We start from the raw sequence: 21796 nt of genomic DNA, 5'->3' as shown, positions 1-21796 counted from the left end.
GTATAAACACTCATGTCGCACAACTGGATAATGCTTTCATGTTGTACTGTACAGAGTTAACACAGTATCATTAAGTATTTTTCCACATAATGCAGCTCATATATCACCAGCTGAACTACCCGACAGCTATTCTAATGGCACACGAGTCATTCTCTGATACCTGATCCTGCGAGCCCTTGCCTTTATCGTGGTGCATTTCAACAAGCAATCGTTCAACAATTGGAATAAGTGTATCTGATAATGATCTAAAGAACACAAGCAAAGAAACCGATTTGTTTGCGTATCCAACCTAACGATACAAACCAAAGTTAAGCAACGGCCGATCCGTGCTGCTAGTTTTATCAAAAACAACTATGAATATTTGGGGTTTGAAGGTTATATGCTTCTATATATTTACATCTAAACTATCATCACTGTCAACCATTTAAGCTGTTTGGTACAACTGTGAGTCAGGGGAGTTGCAGACGTGACAAAATCTGCGTCCGCAAACTACTGTATAGCGAAGGTACATGTAGTGTTTCTTCACTTGCAAGGGTAGGGGGTAGCCGCGGCGACTGTTGGGAGGCTTCTCTTACTTGCAGTCTTATACATTAGCCCGTACAAGCTAATGTATAAGACTGCAAGTAAGAGAAGCCCTCCAACAGTCGCCGCGGCTAGGGTAGGGGGTGAATTCATACTTACTCTTGCAATGACTGCGTGATTTCTCGGTCAAAAACGTACCTTTGTTCTAATGTACTTCGTGGCAATTCCCCCAAAACTATTCTTGTAGTAGATCTTCAGTGAGGCGTTTCAAAAGCTAAAACGCTAAAGAGAAGACAAAAGAAAGTTCCCACATTTCCGGCCAGTAGGGGATATTTTGTTCCAGTTCAGTATCTGGAGACGACACTGATCCAGTGTGTTCAATGTGTCAACAGGTGAACAACACCGCCTGAGTTCGTGCAGCTGTAACGTGTAGTCGGGAGAATATGATAGCGCTTGAACCTGTCATATTCAAACATTCATTGCTGTATCTGTATCTAAATTTATCTAGCCGGAAAAGCGCCACATCGCGTAAAACATCAGATTCGCAGGCACGCAGCTGGTTATACTACACTGAACGACCTGCCACACCTAACCTTCCCCATCTAGCTGTAAACTATATTTAACGTTTCATAAAGCTTTTTATGCTAACCAGCAACTCGACTCAAGATGTACTCAATCATCAAAACAACTACGTTTTGCTGCCGCTAACTCGAGCGCTGTGACGTACAAGATGTCTGATATGACTCCAGAAACTTTCACCATTGGCACAAACTCAGATGTGCATGCAGGATACCTAAAAGATCGGTTGCCCTTCAAACTGATGTTTGTCCGCATTATAATAGATAAATTCTTCCGTTAGCGTCCCAACGGATGTTGCACAAAATTCATGGACCGGTCGCGCCTGGATTAACTTTACCTGAATCAGAAGTTCTGCTGACGCAACCAAGAACATGCGGATATTTTGCTTGCGAAGTGCTGCTGCAGGCGATTTAGCGCTTATTTTCTTTAGCGCCGTCTTATTATGATTTTTTTTTGCTAAGACTAGCTTACATCTTGAGCACTCTCTTCAAGCCAATGAAGAATCAACAGCTGCTGTATAAAAGGTACTTAGAGGCACGATAATCATGACGAATCTTCTTGGAAAAATGTTACAACCGGCCGAGAGCACGGTCGTTTTCAGTGCGACGGACGGTAGTTTCAAGTGACAAGGGTGATCTGTGAAATTGACACATAACAGAAAAAAAAGGTTTTGTCAGATTGGTTTTAATCAACTCTGACAACAAAAATGCCAGTTTGAGGTGTACATCATGCATAATCTAGACATTTTTTCTGCCTTAGAGTGGCGTCCACTGATGAGTTTTTATTTTGGTGACACTAGCACCCCTGTCGTAGTTGTTTGCACGTACGGAATCTGGCAGCTTGGTTCTGCACCCTTTTTAGTTTATCTGTTTGTTTGGTTTTTGTATATGGATCCCATACATGTAGCAGAATATGCCAGCTTTGGTCTACATGTTTTAAAAATAACCCACTTAGCTATAACTATTGTTTGAAGTCTTCTTTTCAGATCATGTATGTTTAGTGGCTGAGTTACTTTTCCTAGTATTACCTCTTGAAAATCAATGTTAGGGTTACTAGTACTTGAAGGTAAATAAGTATGAACTGAGTTCCACGGGTATTTTAGCCTTTTACAATCTAGAAACATATGTTTATAATTTTCAATTTCTCCACTGTCACATAATTTACATATTGGACTAAATACCTGCCCATCTTCATCTTGTATTTTCCATTTGTTTAGCTTCTCACCACATGGTAGAATTTGATGAAGTAATTTGTAATCAAGTACTGCTATTTGTGTTTCTTTACATGAAGTCGTGCCTATTTTCCAAATCTGCTTCCAATCAAAAGAGTCAGAACCGAAGCGAGTCTGCCAGTTCTGCTGGCAGCATGGCACCACTGCATGTTTCTGAATGAGTGCTGTGTAAAGTGCTTTGCAGGATTTTGTCTGAATTTTTAATTTTGTTGTAGGTTCAAGCAGATGTGGGGGCATGGAAACAAGATGCATTGGGCTGTCATCTGAGCCTGGAGCATTTTTGACAGAAGTTTTCCAAGAACTGGGTATGGCTTGATACAAAGTAATGTGCTCAATTAAAGTACCAGGTCTGTGACAAAGGGTTGGGTAGTTATTAATAGAAATTAATTGTCCCATAGAGAATAAATCTTTCACATAAATGATTCCTTCTTTTATCCACTGGGGAAAAAGAGAGTTTTACCCTGGGATCTCACATTTTCATTGCACCATATCATTTGTTCTTCTATGTTGAGGGGCTTTTAAGCCCCTCAACATAGAAGAACAAATGATATGGTGCAATGAAAATGTAATATCATCCTACCGCAAAGCCGATTAAGCGGGTGTTATTAAAATAACACCCGCTTTATCGGCTTTGCGGTAGGATGATATAACTTGTTGGTAAAAAGTGGGAATATTGTTAAGGTTTGGGCCATCATTTTCATTTTCAAAGTTCATGTGTAGCATACGGTTATCGGGGCCAAAAGAATTTCAATACAAAAGGGGGAGTGTTTTCCATCTACCATTGTCTTCCAAAGTTAAACAATATATTACAAGTCTGTTTACCCAAGATTTGAAGTGTATGTTTTAGTCGTTCAATCTTTTTTTTCCCAATCTAAGAGTTCACACTCATGCTGTAATTTTCGGTTAAAAAAGTATATTCCTAGGGATTTTATAGGGGTTTTGGGCCAGGATATACCTAAAGGCTTGTCTTGTCTATCCATGTATGTTCCTATCCATAATCCTTCACATTTACTCATGTTTAGTTTTAGGCTTGATACATTACAAAATTCTTGTATATGTCTAAAAGCAGTTTCCATAGATGTGTTATCTGATATCAGAAGTGTGGTGTCATCTGCTACTTGAGAGGTTTTAATTTCTACCTCGTTAACTGGGTTACTTCTGACTTTGATTCCTTTTATGTCCTGAGCTTGTCCTATTTTTACAGCCATAATTTCAACAGTAAGTATAAACAGGAGAGCGGATATGGGGCAGCCCTGTCCTATACCTCTTTTTAGCGGGAAAAAGTCAGATAACCATCCTTTATTACAGATGGTGCTGCTGGTGCCATTGTACATACAATTCATTGCAGCGATTTCAGTAGTTGTCATTTTACTACATCTCGACATTAAACTTAGTGACTTACCTTTTATCTACCGTACATATATGATATTAGAGCAAGTAGCCGGCATGACTACGTACACATCTGTTTAATGGGAGGCATCATAACCATCATCACCAATCATAATTAGCATCACCAATCGTCAGCATTAATCATCATCACCAATCATCATCACCACAAATCACTACCACCACTCATCACCACCAATCATAATCACCACCAATCATCATCACTAATCATCATCACCACAAATCACTACCACCACTCATCACCACCAATCATAATCACCACCAATCATCATCACTAATCATCATCACCACAAATCACTACCACCACTCATCACCACCAATCATAATCACCACCAATCATCATCACTAATCATCATCACCACAAATCACTACCACCACTCATCACCACCAATCATAATCACCACCAATCATCATCACTAATCATCATCACCACAAATCACTACCACCACTCATCACCACCAATCATAATCACCACCAATCATCATCACTAATCATCATCACCACAAATCACTACCACCACTCATCACCACCAATCATAATCACCACCAATCATCATCACTAATCATCATCACCACAAATCACTACCACCACTCATCACCACCAATCATAATCATCACCAATCATCATCACTAATCATCATCACCACAAATCACTACCACCACTCATCACCACCAATCATAATCACCACCAATCATCATCACTAATCATCATCACCACAAATCACTACCACCACTCATCACCACCAATCATAATCACCACCAATCATCATCACTAATCATCATCACCACAAATCACTACCACCACTCATCACCACCAATCATAATCACCACCAATCATAATCACCACCAATCATCATCACTAATCGTCAGCAGCAGCAGCAGCAGCACCAACCATTATCACCACCAACGATCATTACCACTCATCATCACCAATCATCATCAGTAGCATCAACCACCATTACCAGACATCATCACCAAACATCATCATCACCGATCATCATCAGCAGCACAAATCATCATCATCATCACCAATTCTCACCACCAACTATCATTACCATCACCACCTCCATCTTAAATTCAAAGCTTAAGCCAGGGTCTTATACACAGTTGTGTTTATTTGTGACGTCACAGGATGCGGTGAATGTCACTCAAAGAAATAAAATGAAAGAACAGCGCATGTACGCTGTGGCACATGTGAGAGTTCGGAGTTTCTCTCACGTGTCTCGCATCTTTTTGTGACCTTGCCCTTCCATGGAGCGTCCCACCTCAGGACGTCATGAGAAGCTTGTGATGTGTACGTGACCTCTGTAAAGCCCCGAGACTGGGAATCACAAAACCAGCAGCAGTCCGTAACGCTGTGCGTAATAGCGGCACGTAAAGCTTCATGGCTGGTCTTGGTCCAGTTAGCATGTATGCGTGATGAGCTCACAACAGTCTGAAGTATGGAGACGACAGATTCAAACCCAACTTGACTTGGCGCGGGACAAGGAAAATCGTGGCTATCGCGTGCGTTCCACATCATTTCGTGACCCCGTGTGTAGGGTCCGCCTTTTTACTGGAATACACCAGTATACCGATAAAGGAGGGTGAATTCTACAGGAATACACTATGCTTTGATGAGTAAACATCACAGGTTGCTATTTTTTAGCATGAAATAATTCATTCATGGCCCAGGGAACAAGAAATGTTTGTTTGACGAGGTCACAGTGAGAAAGAAAAAAGTGAGGTGAAATTTCGGATATATTCAATAGGTTAACATCGCAGGTTGCTACTTGTTAACGTTGGCATAAGATAACGTACATATGGCACTGGAAACAAGAAATCACAATAAATCACTTGGCGATCCCGCTAAACAAACATTGCAATCCGCAATGAAAACAAACATGGCGCCTGGCCGGGTCGTGTTACGCGCCGATTTGAGGCACAAGACATGGTCACGTAAAAACTCAATAGTTCTCGCACGAAAGGCCAAATCACGTATAAAGATGTGTCCTCGTAATGTCAAGACGTTCCTCAAGCCCCTGCAATAAAGCTGGGTATCTAAACTTCTCCAAGAAGCAAGATTTCTCGAGTTAAAGATGACCCATTTTCGAAGGTTTTCCCTATGGTTTAAGTATTACACTCCGGACCAAGAACGCACCACATGGGGGTTTCGCGGCATGCGGTTTGAGGGCGACACTCCACTGTTCCGGGTCACACTCAGCGTGACGGCAGAATACTGGCAAGACAAAGCAAAAGAAATGTTTCGTGTTGATTCTGATGACAGTTGACTGTGTTCGGGCGGGAAGCGCGCAAGGAGGCGGCCCACTGTAGTACACGTTTTAAAGTAACGTTAACGATGGCATTGTATATAATGTTCTGGCACACTTTCTAGTTATACTGTTAAAATTTTTGGCTTTTATACCCTCCGAATTATAACTGAAAACCGTTCCATGGACAACGTTAAGATTGCATTATCAAACGGGTTATACCCGCCAACTTAAGACAGGTTTGATACTGTTCTTTATATATAGCAAAACTACGTAAGTGTTCTATAACATACTTACAATACTTTTCCGTTTCACGTCTGTGCCTATATGGGTATACACACGCCCTTCAGAAGGCAAGGTTAAAATTGGGTATGACCCAATTCTAAAATGAAAACTTTTCGTTTGACACCTGTGCCTATATGGGTATACACACGCCCTTCAGAAGGCAAGGTTAAAATTGGGTATGACCCAACTCTAAAATGAAAACTTTTCGTTTGACACCTGTGCCTATATGGGTATACACACGCCCTTGAGAAAGCAAGGTTGAAATATTGGGTCAATGAAATGACCCAATTCTAAAAGGAAAACTTTTCGCCCTACGTCCGTGCCTATATGGGTGTACACACGCCCTTGAGAAGGTGAGGTTGAAATTGGGTCAATGGAATGACCCAATTCTAAAAGGAAAACTTTCCGACCTACGTCCGTGCCTATATGGGTGTACACACGCCCTTGAGAAGGCGAGGTTGATATTGGGTCAATGGAATAATTAATGACCCAATTCTAAAAGGAAAACTTTCCGTCCTACGTCCGTGCCTACATTGTTGTACACACGACCTTGAGAAAGCAAGGTTGAAATTGGGTCGATGGAATGACCCAATTCTAAAATGAAAACTTTTACGTTTGACGCTCGTGCCTATATGAGTGAACACACGCCCTTGAGAATGAAGGTTGAAAATTGGGTCAATGAAATGACCCAATTCTAAAATGAAAACTATTCTGTTTAACGTCCGTGCCTATATGGGTGTACACACGCCCTTGAGAAGCCAAGGTTGAAATTGGGTCAATGGAAAGACCCAATTCTAAAATAAAGTACTTTTCCGTTTGACGTCCGTGCCTATATTGGAGTACAGATGCCCTTGAGAAGCCAAGGTTGACATTGGGTCAATGGAATGACCCAATTCTATAATCAAAGACTTTTCCGTTTGACGTCCGTGCCTATATGGGAGTACACACGGCCCTGAGAAGCCAAGGTTGAAATTGGGTCAATGGAATGACCCAATTCTAAAATGAAAACTTTTCCGATTGACGTCCGTGCCTATATGGGTGTACACACGGCCCTGAGAAGCCAAGGTTGAAATTGGTTCAATGGAATGACCCAATTCTAAAATGAAAACTTTTCCGTGTGACGTCCGTGCCTATATGGGAGTACACACGCCCCTGAGAAGCCAAGGTTGAAATTGGGTCAATGGAATGACCCAATTCTAAAATGAAAACTTTTACTTTGACGCCCGTGCCTATATGGGTATACACACGCCCTTAAGCCGGCGTCAATATTCATGCGAGCGTCGGCCGAATTCGTAGATCGCCCAAAGCTCGCCGAATTTCAAAATCGCCCGAGCATATTTGGATCAATTTGATTTCTAAAAATCGACCGAAGCCCGCATAATCGACAGAACGTCGGCCGTCCTTCGGCCGAAAATACCCATTTGAAGCTCGCCGACACGTCGGCCGAGCTGAATTCTTGATTTGTGACGGGGGTTTAAGAAGGCAAGGTTGACATTGCGTCAATAGAACGAGGGCGTTGTATATAATGTCCTAACACTCTTTCTAGTTTACACTGTTTTCAGCTGTTATACCCTGAAAATCATAGCTAAGAGCGTTCCTTAAGAACGTTTAGAATTGCATTATTAAGCGGGTTCTATCCGCTAACTTAAGAGGGTTTGCGGATTCGGTGGGGTGGTCTACAGGGGTGGGCTAGTGGGGTGGGCTACCTCAGCATCTACCCTTTCTGGACCTCAAGGCTGTGCATGGGGGTTTGGCCTCTTATGGAATTTCCTTGAAGAGGATCTGGGTCAAGCTGTGGGTGGGCTAGAGGGAAGGTAACAGCACCAAGACTGGTAGAAAAGCCATTTATCATAAACAAACTTCTAAGTACTCAGTATACAATTAATTAGGATTTTAGGGAAGAGGTACAAGGGGAAATAAACTGGAAGTTGCATAGAACAGCTAGGGAATGAGAGAGCCTTTGTTTGACAAAATTCAAAACATATGTCTCACATTTAGACTAGAATGTACCTGAATGCATGTGCTTGCATACAATGTACAATGTATTTGTGGTTATTTGTGTCGGTGTGCATGAGCGTGGGTTGGAATGTTTTAAGTGTGTGTGTTTGTACAATGTATAGTGTTGCTTTTGTTGCTCATTTCTTTCTTGTAACCACAATGCTACTGTCCTGTTGGCCTGACTGAGCAGTATATAAAGGAACAGGGAACATAGCCCTCCATGTTTTAAAATCTAAAACTGGGGATAACAAACTCCTGCACAATGTAAATGTATGCAGTATGCTCATTGCCCACCTCCACCCCCCACTGTAGCATCCCCAAAGCAATATGATCCTTCAGCAAAATAAAGCATTCTTTCCGGCCCTCCCACAGAGTGACCCATCTTTTCCTCAAGGAAATTCCATTCAATACTAAACCCCCATGCACAGCCTTGAGGTCCAGAAAGGGTAGATGCTGAGGTAGCCCACCCCACTAGCCCACCCCTGTAGACCACCCCATCAAATCCGCAAACCCAACTTAAGACGGGAAACTCTTGTTTGGAAAAGTTTGTAAGTTCTATTCCATACGTGTGAGTTTTCATTGTTAGGAACTTACGGTCGTACACTGTAAGGACGGAATGTTTTTTGCACTCTTAGTGGCTTTTGTGTAATTTATACCCATATAACCTACTTTCCAAGCAGAGGTCGTGGGGGAAGATTGACTTTTTTTATCATATGCCTCGTTGGTTATACACCCACTTAGGACGGACAATTCTTTTATGTCCGAACTGTGGCGATCCTTTGAAGCGGTTTCAACTTTGCACTCTTAAGGGATTGTTTCTATATACTGGTCCAATTTCAACCTTGCATTCTAAAGGGCGTGTTCATACCCCTACAGGCACGGACGTAGGACGGAAAAGTATTCATTTTAGAATTGGGTCATTCCATTGACCCAATTTCAACCTTGCCCTCTCAAGGGCGTGTGCCAATATAAGCACGGACGTCAAACGGAAAGTCTTTTATTTAAGAATTGGGTCATTCCATTGACCCAATGTCAACCTTGGCTTCTCAAGGGCGTGTGTACACCAACATAGGCACGGACGTAGGACGGAAAAGTTTTTATTATAGAATTGGGTCATTCCATTGACCCAATTTCAACCTTGCCTTCTCAAGGGCGTGTGTACACCAACAAAGGCACGGACGTCAAACGGAAAAGTTTTCATTATAGAATTGGGTCATTCCATTGACCCAATGTCAACCTTGCCTTTTCAAGGGTGTGTGTACATCCATATAGGCACGGACGTCAAACGGAAAAGTTTTCCTTTTTTAGAATTGCATTCTCAAGGGCGTGTGTACACCCATATAGGCACGGGCGTCAAATGGAAAAGTTTTCATTTTAGAATTGGGTCATTCCATTGACCCAATGTCAACCTTGGCTTCTCAAGGTCGTGTATACACCCATATAGGCACGGGCGCCAAACGTAAAAGTTTTAATTTTAGAATTGGGTCATTCCATAGACCCAATTTCAACCTTGCTTTCTCAAGGGCGTGTGTACATCAATATCAGGCACGGACGTCAAACGGAAAATTCTTTCATTTTAGAATTGGGTCTGCTTTCATGAAGGTTGCCTCCAGAGTGCCGAAGCCACCGTCTTCTTTGGGCTTCTCCAACTTTTCCCGGAACTCAGCCCTCTTAGTATGTCTCAACTGCTTCTGAGCATATACAAGCTTTAATACCGCAGCGAGCACAGACACTTTTGGTGACGTATGCCCGGTAGGTGTCGTCTGTTCCGTACTGGGCGCCCAGTAAGGATCAGTAAGGAGCCGGTCAATTTGCACTGCATGACAAATTCTAAAATAAGAAAAGTATTCTAACATATCTTTGGATAGAACGTGAAGATTGACCACACTTCCGCGTTCGGCCGCAAGCCCTTCTGCTACGACCCGGAAGTAAATTACGCCTGATAATGCTGAAACGGTAGCACGGAAACCCCCATGCAGTGCGAAATCTACGACAGAATTTAACACAAGAAGGCTCATTTGGGGCCAACTTTGAGTGTGCAAGTCTCGTTCGAAAATCATATTTGGATCTCCAAGTGTATCGCAGGAGCTTGGACAGCTTCTTGACATTACGGGGACACATTTATATGCATGATTTGGCCTTTCGTACGAGATCTATTTAGTTTTTACGCGACCATGTCTTGTGCCTCAAATCGGCGCGTAACAGTTGTCATGGCCGATCGCCATCAGTAATTTCTTTAGTGATGGCGATCGGCAATGGCTACCATGCCAGGCGCCATGTTTTCGGAGTCGAGTCGACAGAACTGTGTCAGAAATTTAAGCCCCTATCTCACTGGACTGCGGCACAGTGGAGGCAGTTTGCGAATGGCTACCGCCAACGTGCCGCTATAGCGCCGCCAATGTGCAGCAAGAAATGGCGATTTTTTTTTGGACAGTTAAAAAAACGCAAGTAGCAAAATGCCGCCACCGTGCCGTGAGCTAGTTCCGTACTGTAATATTTGCCCCCTTTTGGGGGTCACCAAGGGTCCCTTAAATGGCCCCTAAAAGGCGACATTCATTCTATTAAAGTTAAATATGTCAATTTAAGGTTTGTTTTTTGTAATAAATCTATAAACATTACACATACAAGGACTCTCAGAACTTTAAATGTAAAGTTAACGCCCACCTCAGCGCCACTCGTTATTCAGCTCTGCTGCTAAGCTGAGGGCATGGCAACAGCATAGATAAAAACATTTAAAAAAACAAGAGTCCGAAGACCCAAAATCTCCATGAAATTTGTTTTTTATATATGATGTGTTTTATTTGCCCTAGTTGTTTGTTTTTGCCGCTGGTTGTTTTATTTTATGCGCCAAAGGGTATCCACATACAGGTTTGGTAGTGTTCCCATTTGTGGTTTGACCACCAGCTGTTGGGACCTGGGGAATAGTTGACCTAGATAAGAGACCAACAGATGGTGCGACCTCAAAGCCCGCAATAGAGAAGATATTTCTCATTATTTATGCAAATTCAGTCCGAATTTGCATAATTACCACTTCAGTTTGTACATCTGTCCAACCCACCTGCGTACCAAATATCATGAAAATCTGTCGCTCCTTTCTTCAGTTATTCTCCTTTGAATATTTTTACAAATACGCCATTGCAGTTCAAATGACACATACCAGGGGGCCCAAAATCGACCTTGACGTTTCTCCTCCCAGCACCTACCCACATACCAAATATCATTACAATCCATCTACACGTTCTATAGTTATGCTGATTTTACGCATCCGGTGACACATACATACACACACGGTGACACAAACATACACACAAAAAGCCTTTTTTCATGGAGATAATAATGGAGTGAACTCTAGTACATCGTTCGTTTTAATAATTTCGAAGGAAAATTGGTGAAAAATTAGCACGTCGCTTTACACCGACCCCATAGCTCCGTTCACATAGGTCAAAACGTACAGATGTCAAATAAAAAGGGAAGGGTGGGAAATTTGGGATCTATCAGCTCTCTTACTTGTCAAAATGCTAATTTTGATGGACAGTCTGGATGGATAACTTGCGCTATGCCCTTTTTTGTTAGGCTGGTGGAAGGTGGAAGATGAGGAAGGTCTCCCTGACTAATAATCCAACTCGCTGTGATTCTTAAACAAAATATGGGTTTGAAATTCAGATAAGGTTTAAAATTGACCGATGTTATACACACCTATACCAGACGGAATTTTGGCTTTGTTCTCACCAGCAGTCCCACAAACAACCAAACACCAGTACCAAGTCAGGGTAATCTCCAGCTAGGCAAATCGACCGGGTTCCCTAGCGGGAGGGTAGACCCAAGATATAGGTTACAGGTTGCTTCGCTACATCGTCAGTTCGCTACAGTACTTTTCGCTAAATGACAAGTCGTTTCGCTTCATGGCGCATGGCACAAGTCGTTTCGCTGAATTTGAACGTTATTTCTTTAGCTATACTAACAGCACTAGAAATCGCATTCCTCCAATATGTTTGAGTTAAGGGTACAACCTAAAATAATTTAAAAAACTAGAGTTCCACGAACACATTATCTTCGCCAAATAGTCAAGGCTTATTATGGGGGGTGATTAATATTTACATGCTTATCACCCCCTGCAAATTTGATCATGCACCATACCATTTGGAAGTTATGATGGGGCGAATGAGTCCAGTTAAGATAGGGTTAAAGATCATTTGGTGGTACAGAACTAGTATATGTGAAGAGTGTGCTGATATATGTTATAACTGGTCATGAAAAAATATGAGTATGTTGATATTGTATGGGCCATAAAGGTTCGAAATTGCAGTGTTGTAAGTTGAAAGTGGTGATGAAATGGTTCAGTCAATATATATGAATAGAATAAATCTTTATTCCATATCATACACATTTTTACAAGACATAGTACATGTTATTTTTCCGCACCTAGCAGTGGTGCAGTTTTGGTGCAGTGTACTCTCCAAGCAGAGGAGTGGGTCTGGCTGTTTTTTGACGTGTATTTAGGTGTTTTTGTCAGGCTTTCTATTTTGTCCCCTTTTAGTTATGTCGCCAACCGTGTTGAACAAAAATGCCTGAACTGAACACGTTAAAAACCAGCTGGACCCACAGCTCTGCTTGGAGAAGAGTGGGTGCCCCATCTCTTTATTTATTTTACCTACGTGTACGTTTATGCAAGGCCATCTGTTTACATGACCTGACACTGTCCCATGTCCCATAATGAAATGCAGTGGGTTAACAAACTTTCCTTACTAACTATGCAAAGTAGCTCTTGATTTGCATAATTAGTCATTGATTATGCAAAGCACCATCTGAGCTCTCTACATACCAAACATCACGACGATCTGTCGACCCCTTCTCAAGTTCTTCATGTTCGAATGTCAAAACAAAAACACCCACTGCAGTTCTAAACAAGCCGCTAGGGGGCCCAAATTTACAGAGCTTACTTTCTGTGGCATGAACTTATCTACCACACAAAAATCATGACCACAGCACTTTCAGAAAATATGCCCCAAAATTTTGAAGATCCGCTGCAGTACCTTAGGTACCCGCTAGAAGGCCCATTATCGAACTTGCCCTTCCTTTCTGTAAACCCTACCCATCCACTAAATATCATACAGATCCATCAACAGCGTCTTGAGTTATGCTGGCGACAAACAAATACACATCCACACAAAGACCGCCGCATTACAAACGGAAAATACCAGGGGAATCATTTTTGAACTTGACCTTTGTGTCCACAACATCTACACACCTGCAAAAAATCATGAAGATCCATCAACGTTTCCGTCACTTTTTTTCCCTACATACAAACACACAAAAATGCAAAGTCCGCTGCAGTACCGTTGAAAAACGCAAGGTGAACCATTTTCGAACTTGACCTTCCTTTGCACAACCACTACACACATACAAAAAATCATAAAGATTCATTGAAGCTTTCTTAAGTTATGCTCCTGACATACATACAGACCCACCCAACAGATTTTTCAACCGAAAACATAATCTTCTCCGAGTACAAGTACTCGGCGAAGATAAAAATTCTGTCGGCGTATCGACTCCTCACGCTCACTTTGAAACAGCGCTCTGCGAGAAGTCACTGAACTGCAGCCGACTGACCCCGTGAGGCGGTTGCACAAGATGACGCATTTATACACAACACCGTAAAGGTCCACTATCCAATTCCTACAGTCTAAAAGCCGACATATTTCCACACCACATAGCACAGTTAAGACATGGATGTCTCTCAAAAAGAAACATTTAATGGACATGTAAAGAATATTTTTCGAGTTTTGGTCTGTGAACACTCTACGCACTACTCCCACTAGCACTAGATACCGTGCGTATACGCTCCCTTTAATCCCAAGGTAAAGCAGTGGGGAGCCGCTAGGGGGCCCAAAATCTAAATCATTTCCAGTAAAGCAGTGGGAGCTGTTAGGGGGCCCAAAATCTAAATCATTTCCAGCTTTTGTCACAACCTACCATCACACCAAATATGAACCAATCCATCCAGCCGACACACACACACACAAAGGCTGCACGAAATGTAACCTCCATGACATTTCATGGAGGTAACAAAATGTCTGTAGTAAAACACGTGTACGGCAACATTTTCTGTAACAAAATAGTTGATTTTCAGACGACACATCTAAACCCCACACCCACATACAACGCACCTACAGATCTCTCCCAGCGTTCTGTGACCAAATATGTCCATTGCCTTCGTCAGACGGTTATGTTTTAGTTTTTTCCATGGAGGAGTGGCTGTGGTCGCATGTGTGTTGTATGTTAATGGCATAAGTCGAGAAGACGAAACGAAGGTCAAGTTCGATAATGAGCCTCCTGGTGGCTTCCTATGATCCTGCAGCGGACTGTGTCTGTATATGTGTCTCTGCAAACATAACTCGAGAAGCTGTGGATGGATCCTCATATTTGGTAGTGGATAGGTCTGGAAAAGGGAGGACAAGTTCAATAATGGGCCCCAAAGCAGCTTCCTACGGTACTGTAGCGGAACTTCAAAGTTTGAGGTCAAATTTTCTGGAATTGCTACGATCGTGATGTCTGTGGTGGATTGTTCTTGGGGCAGGGAGTTAAGTTTGGGCCCCTAGCAGCCTGTTTAGAACTGCAGCGGGCCTTTTTGTTGGTATCTTTGGAGGAGGATAACAAGCAAGGATTGATGGATTTTCATTTTTTGCTGATATCTTAGCATGTGGCTTTCACCATATAACAGCTGGAGTCCTGGAATTCGGTAACGTTAGGTCAACATACAGTTGGCATTTCAAGTTGGGCGACTGAAAAACAAATCTCAAATGTTTGGTATGACGATCTGATGATTGACATAGTAAGATGCTAATCATGCAAAACAGGGGCTAATCTAAATAGTTGATGAAATTTAATGAATCGACTGCGTTCCATGATAGGCCTTTCAGACATGTGGCATATCTCACTGAGAACGTTAACAATATAGCTACATATAAATTATGCAAATGAATATTTCATTTGAATGATTATAGCAGGATCCAGTATTTGATTTTAGTGCTGCTGGAGTCCCTGACACAGGGGTGGGCAGCAATCGGCTATATATATATTCATAATACCATATTGGTAAATGACGGGAATGTGATACTTGCACCAGCTGTAGAAATAAATTTCTTATGACGAAGGTATGAGGTCGTGGAAATCTCAGTTGTATTTCTTTTCTTATCAGATGAAAGCCCGGTAGTTTGCAGGATGGACGAGGCGACGAGGAGTGGGCTGATGCGGGCTCAGATCTCGGCATTTGAGCAGCACATGGAGCAGCTTGAGTCTACATTCTCTAAAGGTCAGCCTCATGATGTACAAATACGTACTCGTACAAAGTACAACAACCCACAATCAACACAAGCATGCATGAGATGGGTGTAGTGTAACGCAAAGTAGATCGTCCATGTTCCGCTTTCTTCTTAAACATACGTACTCGTACAAAGTACAAATACGTACTCGTACAAAGTACAACAACCCACAATCAACACAAGCATGCATGAGATGGGTGTAGTGTAACGCAAAGTAGATCGTCCATGTTCCGCTTTCTTCTTAAACCTTTGGACGACAACGCATGAGATGGTCTTGGAAGCATCGGCAAGATATCAAATGTTATAAGGATAAAATTTTGCCAAGAGGCAATACTGTAGTATATGTCATCTCATTCAGAATGACTTCACAGGTGTCTTCTCTACTAACCTTGTGCATGTGCGAGCACGTGTATCTATGAATGCCTCTGTGTGTGTGTGTGTGTGTGTGTGTGTGTGTGTGTGTGTGTGCACGTGTGTGTGTGTGTGTGTGTAGCGTGCGAATTGCTACCGCCGCAGTGCCGTACACAAACGCCAGCGTACCGCCCTAGCGCCGCCGCAGTGCCGTACACAAACGCCAGCGTACCGCCCTAGCGCCGCCGCAGTGCCGTGCACAAACGCCAGCGTACCGCCCTAGCGCCGCCGCAGTGCCGTGCACAAACGCCAGCGTACCGCCCTAGCGCCGCCGCAGTGCCGTACACAAACGCCAGCGTACCGCCCTAGCGCCGCCGCAGTGCCGTGCACAAACGCCAGCGTACCGCCCTAGCGCCGCCGCAGTGCCGTGCACAAACGCCAGCGCACCGCCTTAGCGCCGTGCCAGTACCGTCCTAGCTCACCGCGCTGTTTATTGTGTAAAAAGCGATATGTCAGTTTCAAGGTTATACGTATCTTCTATAACATGTTACCTTTATAACACCAAGTGTCATAAGTGAGCATCCTTTTATCACTTCAAATCAATTTTTGATGAACTTTGATAATTGTACATTGTATTTTGATTAATTGACAACACTGAGATTGAAATCACTATTATCACTAATATCATCAAACTACATTCGGTCTATCCCCCTAGCTATTGATCTAGTTTAACAGTTTGGCTTAACCTATTTTACTGTATTGTAGTGAACTTACTGGAACAAATGTACAACACAATGCAGAGATCTAATTTTCAGTTGGATGAAGCAATATTCCGATGAAAAGATCAGAACATCTACAGCTACAATCCTCTACCTGATATTGGGGTCGGAATTTGATAGACTGCGAGTTAGTCCCATAGAAAAGATATCAGACCTCTCATTTACCTGTACTCGCCCGGCTCTTGTGCTATTCAAGAAATACAGTGATAAACTGAACTTGATATACAAGACAGACACTGTATCAAAGAACCAGAATTGTACAGTAGAACAACGAAAAATTTCAGATGAAATTCCCGACTTAGAATATGTACTTTTAAAGCTTTGCAAAATTTCACTCAATGTTTCGCCGTAGGGGGTGAATTAGGAGTACTCCTATTGTTCGTTGACAGTCAAACACAGTTGATTAGATACTCTTGCTAAGATTGAATAATTTACCTCATGACAGGGCTGTTAAAAAAAGCATACGACACAAATTACTTCAGCCGAAGAAGAACATGACTGGGTTACTCACGTTCAGGACATACTATGTAGACATGTTTGGCTTAACCCCGAAATTAATGTCAACCGTTTTGGAAATATATTTAAAGAACGTCTGAAAGACACGTTTCTCCCTGGCTTGAGGGAACCACTTAGAAATACCAATAAGCTGCACACATATTATAGATTTAAAATCAGTCTGGCAAGGAATAATATCTCAAATCAATTCATAATAAACCGTCTGTAAATAGCATAACGAAACTGAATATCAGCGCATGCGCACATTGTCTAGAAATTGAAGGATCGACACCACAACACACGAGCCACTCACAGATTGTGTCCCACATGTAATGAAAATATTGAAGATGAATTTTGTGATGACCTGTCCTGCTTATGATAAAGAGATAGATGCGCTGTTACAGACTATTACTACTACGGTAAGACCAACTTCACCCTATCTGGTACACAGAACGATGTTTTTCATGTGTTGTCATGTCCAACTAACTCCTCAGTACCACATACATAGGTCAATTTCATTATACATGTACTTCATTCTAAAGGCGACAAAAAATCATCCCTTCATGACTGTATTGTAACGCACACACTGTTATCGATAATATTTTGTACTTATGATTGTAGGATAGATTAGCCTTGCAGTAATGTACGATTGTCGAGCAGTAAAGTTTATTCAATAACTTGCTCATCTGGGCTTCAAGTCAAATGCGCCGCACGTCAGTGAGAGAGAAAATGGGTGAAAACTTCGCGACGGTGCCGTCATGAACTGCCGCTGCAGTGCCGGAGCCCAGTGAGAGGTGGACTGTATGTGCAGGTAGTGCAGTGCAGTACAATGAAGTGCACTAGTGTAGTAGAATGTAGTGTGCTAGTGCAGTGTTAAGTAATTGAATTTGAACACACGCGTGTGTGGAAGATGAGCTACGTGTGTGTGGCTCCATTTTTTTCCCTATAACATGCTGCTGTGAACAATAGTCACAATCAAAAATGAGATAGATACTCAATATAGCGATCCAGTTCAGTGACCAATCAGTGGTTCACAGCTGCCACAGACCGTATCTTTCACTGAAAATCTCCCCCGTCACAAATTGAACACTAGTCCGTCGACCACGAATGATTATAAATCTCCCATGAGACGGTACCATCTCTTGGACACCAACGAAGTCTGAATCGACTAACCTGGTAAAAAGCCAATATTTGGATCAACTTTGATTTCTGAGTTGTGTGAAATATGTAGGCCATTAGTAGAGTGGACTGGCACAGTGAAAATAGTAACATTAACAAGAGTTTTGCGATAGACCAACTCAAATGCTACCACAGAAGCCACAAAATCAACAGACCCGTCGACTCAACGTAAATGCTATGATTTTCACCAAACGGAAATCGACCGAAGCTCCAGCGAACGCGCCGTCCGAGCTTCGGCCGATCGTTTATAGACCTATCGACGCCAAACAGTTTTTCTTCAGTTTTTTACATTTCTTTAATCAGATTTGTAGTGACGTTGGACTTTGACCTACTACGTAATCATTTTGTGGAAATAGAATTCAGAAAGTCAAGAGTTATTTTAGCCTCATTTAATGAACATATAAATTGACACATTCAAACCAATAGCAAACAAGAAAAGAAAAAACAGGAAGTATTGTCCTCGGTGTCCACATTTTCTTTATGATAATTTTTTTTTTTAAATGAAGATTTAACTTTCATTAGAAAAGTTTGACAAGCTAATACAGAATCCTTTATCATCTTATGTTATAAACCAAACTGTCGTTACGTTTTATGAATAAACAAGAAGGAATTTGGCCGGTGCCCGTGCAAGCTCCCATCGACACCAGCACGACGCTCGCCCGAAGCACGCCTTACTTTTCATAAGTGGGCGGAACACCGACGACGGTCGTCTGATTATTGTATGAAGCGCGAGCGAGGCTCGCAAGAGGCCGAAGAGTTCGGGCGACCTCCGACCGACAAAAAATCGGGTCTAAAATCGTCGGAGTTGCCGCCCGACTATCGGCCGAGTGTTGGCCGTTGCTCGGGCTAGCTACGGGCAACATGTTGACGAGCTGCCCTAGCTCAAAAATCGCCGCCGAGGCCTCACTGAATTTAAGCGCAGCTTCCAGTGCCCCGCGAATCGCCCGAAGCCCGCGTAATCGACCGGACGTCGGCGGAAAATACCCATTTGGAGCTCGTCGGCCAAGCTGAATTTTTATTTGTGACGGGGGCTTAAGGATTGAAGCCCACTGCATGTCACGCGTATGGCTCGGTGCTGATTGCTTCATGTATGAATGTCCTGCCTGTTGTAGGAGTTATGGAGACGGGTTTGGAGAGTGCGTGTCTTGGCTCTTCCTGCTTCGAGTCAGCTACCCACTTCCTTCCGGATGAAATACAAATAGCTTTCAATATCTTTCACTTACACAGCTATAATCATAATTTGTTCCTTGCCCGTATTTTTCTCGCCTCTTAGTACCTACTGATTTGCAAGAGGGCACCGTCTGCAAAGAAATAATAACGAAGATTGAGATCTGATGATAGAGGGCATTATAATTCGTCATATCTCGGCATTGGAAGTATACCCTTTGTTTCCGAGTGATTTCGCGAACTGATCTGAAACGCCAACAGACTGGGCATACTTTCATTTATAGCTACAGTAGAATTGATACCAAAAAGTAAGAAATTTGAAGTCATATCATGGTAGTATGGAAACATCTATTGGTATATAGTATCATTTTCTATGTATCTATTACAGGAACCTTGTACAAGATGCTGAAACTCCTCACTAAAAAACAGACCATCGAACTGCGCAGCCTGACTTCCCTGTCCCAGGTCAGCACACTAGTCAACTGGGAGCAGAAGCGACTTTCTGGGACCATCGGGAAAGCCAAGGACAGGGACATGGTTCACTATTTCAGCTGGTTCCTGGAATATGTGGAATATCTGCAGGAACTCAAACAGAGCTTTGACGAGCGCATATTCGCACCGCTGTGTCAGTACTTCTATGACGAAGAAGACCCGGACATCAAAGGGATCCATTCTGTTCTAGAGGGAGAAGGGGACGTTTGTGGATCCAACAGGAACCAAACCATTATTTTAAGCAAGACGGACAGTATTGACAGCGGTGTAGACACGGGACTGTTAGAACACAGCGGGAGTGACTATTCGTTAAGTGCCTTTATAACAAGTCCTGGCGCGAGGACGGGCCCTAGGCTGGGCAGTACATTAGAAATCCTCCGTAAAGACTTTCCGGATCTCCTCAAGCCTTACGATAACAAAGAACTTCGCCATGTCGCCCTTCAGCTGACACGGCTGAGGAGAAGGTGGAACAAATTGTTCCAAAAAGACGTTGAGGTGGAAGAGGATATGTTGGACAGGGAGAGTGTTTCGGAGGTAAACCTATTTCGCGACAGTACACACTTTCAGCCCATTTTGCGACTTGTACCGGATGTTTTCATCAAGGCCAGGAAGGCGGCAGAGCTGGCACGAAGGTACGTAATTTTCACGCTATTGACTCTATGCGGTAAAATAACTACTAGTAACAACGTACGTTAGAAAGTGATTTTGAAGAAGATAAGAAATAACGTATCGTCACCGACAACTTAAAATTGATAATGGTTGAAAAAAAAATTGTGTGTGTTTTAGGTTCCTAACAATAACAACAAATAAACTTTTGTCATTAAGAATTGGATTTTGCACAAATGATTTTGAGAGATGAAGCCATCTTCTTTTAGTTGGTTGATTAAAACGTCTGTATCCACGTTGCGGTATGATGACAAACCTACATCTCACTCGGTATGAAAGCACCCAAGCTTGAGTTGTGAAACTTGGAGGATAACTGTTACACTCAGGTTGATATACTTTGCTCGACACTATATAGTATATGTCCATGGCCATTAAGTGATTTATTAGCTTGATTGTAACGCAAGTGAATAGGTCCTGGGCTAAAAATCCTAGGACAGATGCGTTTCAAAATATCCAGGAACTAAAGTTCGGCGACCTCACACCTCCATGGAATATTTAGAGCGTTTGTAAACTTTATGCAAATGACTTACAACTTTACATAATTTATGCATGGTGATGTTCACCTGATATTGTGGGAGGTCTAAGGTGAGGTAAGATGTTCACCTTCAGCTAACTTATAAGTACACATGCCACAAGTATAATATTCCCATCATTCATCACTAAGCGGTTTTGCCATTTTTGTACTGATGTTCAGAACCTGTTTATGTTCTACCTGCCACAAATTACATGTGCTACATTTTTTGGAGTCGTCATGGAAAACAGTAGAATTATAGAATTTTATTATCAATTAAGCAAATTAATGCCTTATTTGCATTATATGTATCTAATTGTGTACATCTCATGCTTAAAATGATCAAAATACGTCTTTCCTTTCTTCAGTTATCCTCTTTGGAATATTTTAACAAAAACGCACATGCAGTTCCAAAATTAAATGTTAGGGGTCAGAACCTATACCTCACTTTGTCCTGACATCAAAAGCTATCTGCCACCCAAATGTCAAGACTATACTAGTACCATGTCCGGGGCAAGAGATACGTAGAAAAAACTGCTATGATAGAATTTTCTCATTAAGTAT

At 42.3% G+C, this 21796-nt stretch overlaps 1 protein-coding gene across 3 annotated transcripts in view; it reads left to right on the top strand.

The window, feature by feature from the left end:
- The window catches only part of LOC136446728 (trichohyalin-like), a 33898-nt gene that overhangs the window by 10010 nt on the left and 2092 nt on the right, over positions 1 to 21796 (top strand). For 2 of the 3 annotated variants that reach the window (XM_066445252.1, XM_066445253.1), the window contains exons 2-3: positions 15469 to 15582; positions 19952 to 20687. In XM_066445252.1, the coding sequence (XP_066301349.1) occupies positions 15469 to 15582; positions 19952 to 20687 (850 nt within the window). Of the gene's footprint in view, positions 1 to 2547; positions 2638 to 15468; positions 15583 to 19951; positions 20688 to 21796 lie in introns of all 3 variants that reach the window. The other variant, XM_066445251.1, reaches the window with a different exon arrangement.

Source organism: Branchiostoma lanceolatum, chromosome 13 (genome assembly GCF_035083965.1).
Source record: "Branchiostoma lanceolatum isolate klBraLanc5 chromosome 13, klBraLanc5.hap2, whole genome shotgun sequence".
Taxonomy (NCBI): Eukaryota; Metazoa; Chordata; class Leptocardii; order Amphioxiformes; family Branchiostomatidae; genus Branchiostoma; species Branchiostoma lanceolatum.
Note: the sequence above shows the minus strand (reverse complement) of the source record. Positions and strands in the feature narration are given on the sequence as shown.